The sequence below is a fragment of the Haliotis cracherodii genome, unplaced genomic scaffold (assembly GCF_022045235.1).
Source record: "Haliotis cracherodii isolate W230 unplaced genomic scaffold, xgHalCrac1.p SCAF_11, whole genome shotgun sequence".
Taxonomy (NCBI): domain Eukaryota; kingdom Metazoa; phylum Mollusca; class Gastropoda; order Lepetellida; family Haliotidae; genus Haliotis; species Haliotis cracherodii.
The window spans coordinates 39,432,715-39,444,640 of record NW_027266266.1 but is presented as its reverse complement, the minus strand read 5'-3'; the positions used below and the strand labels follow the sequence as shown (position 1 = coordinate 39,444,640).

General features: G+C 42.1%; 2 protein-coding genes across 2 annotated transcripts in view; one reads left to right on the top strand and one right to left on the bottom strand.

Moving 5' to 3' along the window:
• Positions 1 to 651: 651 nt before the first annotated feature.
• Positions 652 to 2,094, top strand: LOC139455771 (uncharacterized). The gene has a single exon (XM_071237315.1). It carries the CDS (start codon positions 652 to 654, stop codon positions 2,092 to 2,094), a length of 1,443 nt encoding a protein of 480 aa, XP_071093416.1.
• A 2,490-nt stretch (positions 2,095 to 4,584) lies between these two features.
• Positions 4,585 to 11,926, bottom strand: part of LOC139456483 (pre-rRNA 2'-O-ribose RNA methyltransferase FTSJ3-like) — a 29,678-nt gene continuing 22,336 nt past the window's right edge. The window contains exons 17-19 of the mRNA XM_071238219.1: positions 11,673 to 11,765; positions 11,295 to 11,389; positions 4,585 to 9,686 (exon numbers count right to left, since the gene is read on the bottom strand). Coding sequence (XP_071094320.1) covers positions 9,470 to 9,686; positions 11,295 to 11,389; positions 11,673 to 11,765 — 405 coding nt within the window. The 3' untranslated portion in view covers positions 4,585 to 9,469. The remainder of the gene's footprint in view (positions 9,687 to 11,294; positions 11,390 to 11,672; positions 11,766 to 11,926) is intronic.

Genomic DNA, 11,926 nt, shown 5'->3' with positions numbered 1-11,926 from the left:
GACAGACCGACAGACAGACAGGCCGACAGACAGACAGACAGACTGTGAACGAATGTAAGTTACAAAATGAAGAATTGGGGTTATTAAAATATTCAAATCAAGAAAACGTTATGAAAATCGCAATGGCCGGCATGCCGTTGTAATAATGGTGTGCCGTTTAGAACTTAACCAGCTAGGATGGCGTTATTTTCTTTAGGATCACCACCTAATGTTTGCTTGCATCTAATATATGTGAGTACACTACATGTAAAATACAATGCGAAAAACATCTCTGTGTCTCCGTGACCTGATCGCAAATGACAGTAACAGACAACATTTCCAAGGCCCCAGTGTGTAACGCCTTATGCACAGACAGGAACTTTTCTTCCTCAGGCCATCACGCGAACAATCCAATTGGGCAAGCACAACTTTAACAGTAAACTTGCCCCTTGGTTTTAGCCATAGGTACGTGTGCATATTTAGTGTCAATTAGTTCCTGCAGCAAGCATGTGCTGCACAGCCACACTGACTACGCAGTGATAACTCAGTAAATGTATACCTGTACCTTACGCCAAGCAGTCAGTAGCAGAAAACGTCGTGTGATACAAGGAGTACAAGACACATCTCTCTAACGGACAAGGGTGTCTACAAGGATTGTGTACAGTTCTAAAGATGGTGCAGATGAAATGTCTTTCCTGGTTGCTGACATGCACCTCCTTAATCTGTTTTTGCTACTGTCAGGACAGTGTTGTGTCTGTCATACACAGATTGGACCAGTTCGATAGGAAACTACTTGACAACAAGATGGATGTCCTGGACATCATTGATGGTGCAAAGACATCATTGAGAGCTGAGTTAAAGGAAAATATACGGGATCAAGTGAGAGAAGCCATGGCAGAGATTCTACAAGGAGAGTCTCTTCAAGACATGGTGAAAAGTCAGATTGTCTCTGAATTGAGACATCTGAAACAGGGCTACCATCAGATGAAGAGGCAGCTACATCATGTCTCAAGGTCACTCAAAGACTTCCAGGAGGAGACGGGTGTATTTCACCAATCTGTCTTGAAGGAGGCACATGTTGGGAATCGAGAGAACTCCAGTCACGTCTGTGTCAGAGACAAACAGAAACTGGAAGTAGAACTACATAAGTGTGATATTTATGCTGCTGATCTTGAAACTGACATCGAGCGGTTGATAGCATTGAATGAGACGTGTCATTTGAAGATATCACAACTGAAAACAGCTCTTTCTGTGTCTGCTTCTTCCCCTGCCACTGTTGTTGCTACTTCTACTACGAGGCTACCTGTGTTGACAACGTCAGTGACCACACCCAGGCCACAGGAGGAGAAGAATAGAATCCTGATTGCTCCATTCTGGTCAAGCACCCAGCATCAGTTCCGTCAACTCAACATTCACAGTAACTCCCTCAGTGTCTATCACTATCTCACTAAAAAGTATATCACATCTGTTGCCTATATAGCAACGAAAAGGACACTTCTGTTTGGGTCATATCGTCCTAATATGATATCAGAATCAACCCTGGATACAAGTCACGTGACAGTACTAAGAGAAGGTGTACGGGCATATGGCATGGCAGTGGATGAAGGGCGGGGCATTGTATTCGTAGCCACATATCAACCACAAAGGTCAATCAGCCGCATGTCTACACAGGGGAAAGACTTTACTGCCATCATTGACTTGTCCAAGTACGGAGGCACTCCAAGGCAAATCACTCTAGACACAAGGAGAAAGAGGATATATGGGTGTAGTCGCGTGAAACTGTTCACAGTGACATATGATGGTCAAGGTCTGGCAACATTAGCCACAGGAATTTACATGTATGCTGTCACCCTAGATCAGACAGCTGGTGTGTTGTATTATAACAATGAGAAGAAACTGATGAAGATGACCGTGTCCAATAATGTGAGTACAGAGGTGACCACACTGAACGTTGTCCCCTACAACATGAGACTGTACAGAGGCACCATCTACTACGGCGGCTACAGTCCTTCTACTGTCGGTGCAGTGGATGTGACATACAACACTGTAGCATACACTCTCCAGTCAATAAGCATGGAGGGGATTGATAATTTACTTCTGTGTTTGATTCCCTGAATTCGATAATGGATATCTACACTGAATGTTGAAATCATTCGATTAGGATTGACCAATCATTAGCTTCAATCACAATTACCACCTCTGATTGAAACAGCAGATTTAAAGACCACATCACAGCGAAAGCTAATATTTATAGAAGTAATTTATTTTTCAATTATTGTTGGTAGTCATTTATACCAGTAATTGTGTTTCATATAAAGTTCAGTAACAATAAATTTAGAAATATTCTTTCAGTATATTCTTTCAATACATAAACACAATTTGCACGTGCATGTTTATGCACGTGGCATAATTTGTATGTTTGCATATACGTGTTTTTTAATGTGAACAGTAATTGTTTAGGTATCAAGAGCTAAATTTTTTTATAACTCTGAAAATCAGTTGATGTGACATATAACACTGTGGCATACACTCTCCAGTCAATAAGCTTGAAGGGGGTTTATTATTTACTTCTGTGTTTGATTCCCTGAATTCGATAATGGATATCGCCATTGAATGTTGAAAACACTCGATTCGGACTGGCCAATCATTAGTTTCAAATCACAATTACCACCTCTGATTGAAACAGGTGATTTGAAGACCACATCCCCGCCAAAGCTAATTATTATTATTTATTTATACCAGCAGAGAGAAGGAAACTGTGTTTCGTGTAAAGTTGAATATTCTTTCAATACATTTACACAATTTGCACGTGCATAATTTGGATGTTTGTCTGTTTGTAGGGGGCATGATACGCATACACGTGTTTTTTGTTAATGTGAACAATAATCGTTTTAGCATCAAGTGTTTATAAATTTATAACTCTGAAAATCAAAGTCCACGAACTTTCCAGCCATTTTAATGTTCATGGAAACACAATAGTATCTCTTTGGAGACGTTATCTTTAGCAGGGCAACACTCATGGTTCGTCACAAGCCGGTCGTCCACGTGTGACGACACGTAACCAAGACAACCATATTCGGTTGGTGCATCTACGGAATCGATACTAATATTAGTGGCAAAACCGTACGCAACATGTTAAGAGGGCACAACACCCGGCCCCAACGTCCAGCGATACGCCGAGGCACGTGTAGACAGCATCCGAGGTTCAGAAGACCAGACTGGGACAGTCACCAATTAGTCCAGGTTTCTTCTTGACAACTCTGATACTCGCTTAGTGGTCTTCATGCACCCAGAAAAAACGTTCTAGCGACGCTTGCGTGAGTTAACGTCGTCAGGTTGGGGGTGGAAGTGTAATGTTATGGGGTGGCATCACATCTCCTGGGGGAACACAACTCATCATTGCTGATGACATTTTGAATGGCGTACCCTACCGGTCTACGTCGATCTAAAGCATGTTCTACCGTTTGTGCAAATGCAGTGACGTAACGCTAAGCATGATAAAGCCATAAACAGTAGTTAATAATACATAATAAAAAGATTTACTTAGTCTCTTGAGATTCGCCAGAGATCTATTAATACCCGATACTAGTCACACGCAGTAGTTAATAATTAATTCTAAGAGGGGCGATGGGGTAGCCTAGTGGTTAAAGAGTTCGCTCGTCACACAGAGGACCCGGGTTCCATTCCCCACATGGGAACAATGTGTGAAGCGCATTTCTTGTGTCCCCGCCGTGATATTGCTGGAATATTGCTAAAAGCGGCTTAAAACAATACTCAATCACCAAATAAGAATATGTTTGAAAAGGTTTGGCGTTCGCCAAAGAGAAATATTATCTCTGATACTATGAAATGACCTCGAGCATGAAGGGGTAAAATATATATCTGCTGATGTCAACAAATGGAAAGACACCATTCCATGTTTGTTTAATTGTTTTTTTGTTTGCACTCGGAAATACTCGAGCTATATGATGGCAACCTGTAAATAATCTAGTCTTGACCAGACAAACCAGTGATTGATGTTTTGGGCAACTATCAACGCGACTGTTATAGAAATGGTTTAGGAAACAATGTGCGTTTGATGACTAAAATTAGTCAAGTAACTATTTAAACAGGTCAGCCAATGGTTTAACTACGTTTCTTCATACGTCAACATGGTGTCAAAATAGGGTGTTCTATGGAATCCTAGAAGGGACATTGTCGCGTTGTCTCCATCACTAAAACAAGCAAAAAGTGTCAAAATTAACCAAAGCGCGACAATGCGACAACGCGACATTTTGGCCATTTGTCGCATTGTCTGTTAATTATCGAGTTGGGACCAGATAATCCAGTGACTGACATCATGAACATCGATCCACGCAATTTGGACACGATAACATTCATCAACCAAGTCAGAGAGCTTGATCACCCGATCCCGTTAGTCGCCTGTTACAACAGGCATAGTCACCTTCTACGACAAGCATGGGTTGGTAAAGACCGATTCTAAGCCGGATCTTCACGGGTCCCCTCCCACCTATCCCATAATACAGATAATAACTACTGGGCTACGAGGAATTCCCGACAGTAGGTGTGAACTGGCCAATCAGTGTGAATCGCTAATCTAATTCTCTGGGAGACTTACCAAATAAAAAATGCATAACACAACTAATAATAGTCATACACGTGGTCAGTCCAAACATGAATTCCATATAGCCTAAAATGATATTGTTCACGGAAGACAGACTTCACCCAGGAGACAAATCCAAAAGGAACGCAACCTTGCATCTTAGAAGCCATTTCTTTGTTTTTTTCAGGTGAGTAATTGACTTATATTTGCATGTGTTTGTGATGGATGCCACCCGTTGGGCAGGATACGCTCATCCTTCGCGAACACCTGGTATCATAGCCATTCGACAGTAGTTTAAAATGAATACCTCACTCAGACACAGAATACTGACTGGCCGACCAGTACTTGTTTTAGCCCATTTTCGCAGAAGACGTTCACAAGGAAGAGATACCAGTTGAGTCACGCCCATGAGTTAACATGTCTCCGTGTGTCAAGCCCCTTGTTTTAACATGTCTCCGAGTGTCACACTCATTGTGTTAAGATGTCTTCCTGTGTCACACTCATTGTGTTAAGATGTCTCACTGTCACATCCATTGTGTTAACATGTCTCTGTGCGTCACTCATTGTGTTAACACGTCTCTCGCTCATTGTGCTAATATATGTTTGTGATACCAATTGTGTTAACGTGCCTCTATGCGTCACACACATTGTGTTGACAGGTCTCCGTGTGACACATTGTGTTAACATGTCTCAATGTATCAAACTCAGTGTTGACGTCTCCGTGTGTCCCAGTCACTGTGTTAAGATGTTCCCTTGTGTCACAATCATTGTGTTAACATGTTCCCTTGTGTCACACATACTGTGTTAACATGTTCCCTTGTGTCACAGTCACTGTGGTAACATGTTCCCTTGTGTCACACTCACTGTTAAGATGTTCCCTTGTGTCACACATACTGTGTTAACATGTTCCCGTGTGTCACACACACTGTATTAAATTGTTCCCTTGTGTCACACTCACTGTGTTAACATGTTCCCTAGTGTCACACTCATTGCGGTAACATGTTCCCTGGTGTCACACTCAATGTGGTAACATGTCCCTGTGTGTTACGCTCACTTTGCAACTAGGTCACTGTGGTTAATATGTTATGGCTCCTGGTTGCACGATATGTTTGGTAGTTATTACTGTTCAAGGGAGGTTACTCTCACTTTGCAACAAGGTCACTGTGGTTAAGATGCCATGGCTCCTGGTTGCATGATATGTTTGGTAGTTATTACTGTTCAAGGGAGGTTACTCTCACTTTGCAACAAGGTCACTGTGGTTAAGATGCCATGGCTCCTGGTTGCATGATATGTTCGGTAGTTATTACTGTTCAAGGGAGGTTACTCTCACTCTGCAAAAAGGTCACTGTGGTTAAGATGCCATGGCTCCTGGTTGCATAATATGTTCAGCAGTTATTACTGTTCAAGGGAGGTTACTCTCACTTTGCAACAAGGTCACTGTGGTTAAGATGTTATGGCTCCTCGTTGCATGATATGTTTGGTAGTTATTACTGTTCAAGGGAGGTTACTCTCACTCTGCAACAAGGTCACTGTGGTTAAGATGCCATGGCTCCTGGTTGCACGATATGTTTGGTAGTTATTACTGTTCAAGGGAGGTTACTCTCACTCTGCAACAAGGTCACTGTGGTTAAGATGCCATGGCTCCTGGTTGCATAATATGTTCAGCAGTTATTACTGTTCAAGGGAGGTTACTCTCACTTTGCAACAAGGTCACTGTGGTTAAGATGTTATGGCTCCTGGTTGCATGATATGTTTGGTAGTTATTACTGTTCAAGGGAGGTTACTCTCACTCTGCAACAAGGTCACTGCGGTTAAGATGTTATGGCTCCTGGTTGCATGATATGTTCAGCAGTTATTACTGTTCAAGGGAGGTTACTCTCACTTTGCAACAAGGTCACTGTGGTTAATATGTTATGGCTCCTGGTTGCATGATATGTTTGGTAGTTATTACTGTTCAAGGGAGGTTACTCTCACTTTGCAACAAGGTCACTGTGGTTAAGATGTTATGTCTCCTGGTTGCATGATATGTTTGGTAGTTATTACTGATGTTCTGGAGATATTAATGCACAGAATTAATATTTTAATATTAATGGTATTGGTGAAACTGTTGAAACAATGAAAGAGGTACATGCCAGATTCCAAATATGTATATGATTGTAATAAATGATGTACGAGTGAGTGAGTGAGTTTGGTTTTATGCAGCTTTTAGCATTATTCCAGCAATATCCCGGTGGGGGCACCAAAAATGTACACATTGTACCGATGTCGAGAATCGGTGCGACGAGCGAACACTTTAACCCTAGGGCTATTGATTGCCCCACTGGTATATGATCACAGCTGAGACAAACAACAATATAATAAAACAGAACTGTCCAAACATAAGTCATGTCTTACTTCACAACAATACATGAAGACATGAGTCGAGGTGAGGTGAGGTGAGCTGAGGTGAAGGTTAATACACTTGGACAGTGATGTGCAAGCAGGTGTGGGTGTGGGTGTGGGTGTGCATGGTTAAACTTATTCCGGTTATAAAGTGCTAGCCCAATGAGATACCATCCCTCAGAATTCAGAACTCAACAACAATTTTAAATATCTCCTAACGTCTGTATGACATAGCCAGAGATCGAACCTTCCACACTCCAGGCAGACACTCTCTTCACAAGGATACGGAGGCCGTTTCAGTTTCACAAGTATTGTGATTTGAGGAAGATGTTATAACGTATATTTGTTCATTCCATGACAGAGGCTAAAATACAACTAAGAGAACCTCAGTTTCAATATGTTTGTATTGCATATCAACATCATCAATGTATTTACAAATGTCAGTGAGTGTCACATCATTGCATGTATACAGTTGTACAGATACCTCCTCGACTTTACATCCAATTAATGTAACCAACAAAAACTCCTCATTCATTGGTGTCAATGATCCAGCCCCGAGTCCTCCAAATGTGGTACAAGATGATGTACACTGAATGGTGTAAACGAGCCCACCACACCGTGCTGGACCCCCTGTGTGTTTACAGGGGGATCACTATGTCTGCATGTTCAGCAGTCCTTTGTTTGTTGATTAATGTCGCACTCAACAATTTTTCAGCTACACAACAGCGGCCTATAAATACTCGAGTCTGATTGACACATGGTCCACGTTGTTGGGACCACTTTTACACGAACTTAACAAAGTCACATATATACACCACCCACACCACAAGGTTCAGCATATACACCACCACACCACGTGGATCAGCATATACACCACGTGGATCAGCATATACAGCATATACACCACGTGGATCAGCATATACACCACCACACCACGTGGATCAGCATATACATCACCACACCACGTGGATCAGCATATACACCACCCACACCACAAGGTTCAGCATATACACCACCACACCACGTGGATCAGCATATACACCACGTGGATCAGCATATACACCACGTGGATCAGCATATACACCACCACACCACATGGATCAGCATATACACCATCACACCACGTGGATCAGCATATACACCACCCACACCACATGGATCAGCATATACACCACCACACCACGTGGATCAGCATATACACCACCCACACCACGTGGATCAGCATATACACCACCCACACTATGAGGGTCGGCATATATACCACCAACACCACGTGGATGAGCATATACACCACCACACCACGTGGATCAGCATATACACCACCCACACCACTCGGATCAGCATATACACCACACCACCACGTGGATCAGCATATACACCACACCACCATGTGGATCAGCATATACACCACCACACCACGTGGATCAGCATATACACCACCACACCATGTGGATCAGCATATACACCACCACACCACGTGGATCAGCATATACATCACCACACCACGTGGATCAGCATATACACCACCCACACCACAAGGTTCAGCATATACACCACCCACACTATGAGGGTCGGCATATACACCACGTTGATCAGCATATACACCACCACACCACGTTGATCAGCATATACACCACCACACCATGTGGATCAGCATATACACCACCACACCACGTGGATCAGCATATACACCACCACACCACGTGGATCAGAATATACACCACCACACCACGTGGATCAGCATATACACCACCACACCACGTGGATCAGCATATACACCACCACACCACGTGGATCAGCATATACACCACGTGGATCAGCATATACAGCACTACACCACGTGGATCAGCATATACACCACCACACCATGTGGATCAGCATATACACCACACCACCACGTGGATCAGCATATACACCACCCCACCATGTGGATCAGCATATACACCACCACACCACGTGGATCAGCATATACACCACCCCACCATGTGGATCAGCATATACACCACCCACACCACGTGGATCAGCATATACACCACCACACCATGTGGATCAGCATATACACCACCACACCACGTGGATCAGCATATACACAACCACACCACCGGGGTCAGCATATATACCACCAACACCACGGGGATCATCATATACAGCACCCACACCATGCGTTCAGCATATACACCACCCACACCATGGGGTCAGCATGTACACGTAGATGGCCTGAGTGACTGTAGCCACTCTGTCAGTGTCTGGGTTGGTTGGTTGGTTTGTTGTTTAACGCCACACTCAGCAATATTACAGCTATATGACAGCAGTCTGTAAAAAATTGAGTCTGGACCAGACAATCCAGTGATTAATATCTTGAGCATCGATGACATGCATCAACCAAGTCAGCGAGTCCGACCACCCGATCCCGTTAGTCGCCTTTTACGGCAAGCATAGTCGCCTTTTACTGTCTGGGAGCCCCAAGTCACTGTCCCTGAGTAAACTGGCTGCTACATTCAGTGTTCATTTCTTCCCTTTCCTTCCTCCTTTGTGTTTGCTGCCTCCCTTCTTCGCCTTCCGCTTCTCAGCACGCTTTTCTTTCTTCATGCGTCTGTCGACGACCTTGTAGATGCCGCTGACCCCTGACGGCCGTGTGGGACGCTTGCCCCCTCCCTTCTTGGCCACCACGTAGGTTACCTCCTTCTTCTTCTTGTGCAGCAGACCCGCCTTCTTGTAGATCCTGGAACAGACACACAGTAATATCCTTCTGCATATGGATCTAGTTGGTTGGTTTGTTGTTTAACGTCACACTCAGCAATATTCCAGCTATATGGTGGAGGTCTGTAAATAAAAGTCTGGACCAGACAACCCGCTGATTTTCTGCACATGGAGATGTTTGTGAACATGAACTAGACCTGATAGAAACATTGTGTTAGAGAGTAAACCATCAACTAGACTTGATGGAGACAATGTGTTAGAGAGTAAACTATCAACTAGACTTGATGGAGACAATGTGTTAGAGAGTAAACTATCAACTAAATGTGATTGAGACATTGAGTTTGAGTGTAAACTATCAACTAGACTTGATGGAGTCATTGTGTTAGAGAGTAAAATATCAACTAGACTTGATGGAGACATCGAGTTAGAGAGTAAACTATCAACTGGACTTGATGGAAACACATTTGTTAGAGAGTAAACTATCAACTAAAGTACTCATGGAAATGAAAAAAGGCTGTTTCGCTGGATTTAATAATCGACACAAAGCATTATGTAGATGTAAATACGAAATAACAAAACAACTGGAAAAGTACTAGTCTGGATTTGCTAGTTTTATCTCAGTGCTCAATACAAAATATACTTTACAGAAGGTAATTTGTAGGCACTTTCAACATTAAAAAATAAAACTTAGTCCAAATTAACATGGCAGAAACAGGCTATAGGCATTATGCAAATTAGCCTGGAAGAGAGTGATCAAAACAACAATAAAAATAACAGCTATCTTTATGTACATAATAATAATGACATTTGAGTTGCTGTTTGAGAAGGGATTATGTTACTTTTACGTTCTGATATTTTGACGATGATTCACTATCCCACAATGCCATTCACAAATCACTAACCACTCACAAATCACATGCACGTGGGTTTCAAGCACCTGTTTTCACCTGTTGTCAAGGTGTCATAGGTCATGGACATTCACTTTGATCTACTAACACCAGGTTATGCTCAGTTTCACAATAGTCTGTTTTGTTCATATTTTTACACACCTTTACGTGTAAAAAGACATAAAAACCAATGATACCCTGTATTTGTGCAAAGGCCCAATTAGTACTAATTGAGTTGTTTGAATATTTATATATTTTGTATATTAACTGCATTTATTTAAAATCTGTGATCGAAAAAACAGTTTTTTTTCAATTCCGTGAGTAATTTAAATGTGATGGAAACATTGAGTTACAAAGTAAAATATCAACTAGACTTGATGGAGACAATGTGTTAGAGAGTAAAGTATCAACTAGATTTGTTGGAGACATTGAGTTAGAGAGTAAAATATCAACTAGACTTGATGGAGACAATGTGTTAGAGAGTAAAATATCAACTAGATTTGTTGGAGACATTGAGTTAGAGAGTAAAATATCAACTAGACTTGATGGAGACAATGTATTAGAGAGTAAAATATCAACTAGACTTGATGGAGACAATGTATTAGAGAGTAAAATATCAACTAGATTTGTTGGAAACATTGTGTTAGAGAGTAAACTATGAACTAGACTTGATGGAGACAATGTGTTAGAGAGTAAACTATCAACAAGACATGGAAGGAAACATTTTGTTAGAGTATACTGACTGTTTGATCTGCTGCCATTTCTCCTTGTCAGAGACTTCTGTTGAGTCGGTGACCACCTCTGCCCGCTTCCGAGCCCGGTCCAGCCTCCTCACTTCCTGTACACCAAACAACACACCTCACATAGAAGACAGACATTGTCAGGAGAAATGTGTATCCTTCATTTGTCCTGATCAGTCATCATCAGTCAAAAATAAATAAAAGATATACATAAAGTTCACTGTAGATAAATCAGTAAACCTTTAAAGCACACAGAATAGCCATACTGCATAAGAATGTAATGTGAATGATTATTATTACCTAGTGGATCTTAGTTTGGCAAACATGAATTAAAAGCAAATGCTAGTTTTAACCAAACAATCACTTTCAAAGAATGCATACCTTCTTCTTCTTTCTTGCCTTTGCCTCTGCAATCTTCTTGATGGGTCTTGCATCCACTGACTTGAGCTTGTCCCGGTACTCCTGAATGTCTCCCTGAAGTCAGGAACGAAGTCATGGATCAGGAGGTCAAGTCAGGAAGTGGTCATATGTATACATGTATGTACCAGACACCCTCATCCCTTGACAAAGTAGTCCTAGGTCAGGTGGTCACATGTACATGTACCAGACACCCTCATTCCCTTGACAAAGTAGTC

Coding starts and splice junctions, on each gene's coding strand:
- LOC139455771 (XM_071237315.1), top strand. CDS start 652: ATGGTGCAGATGAAATGTCTTTCCTGGTTGCTGACATGCACCTCCTTA.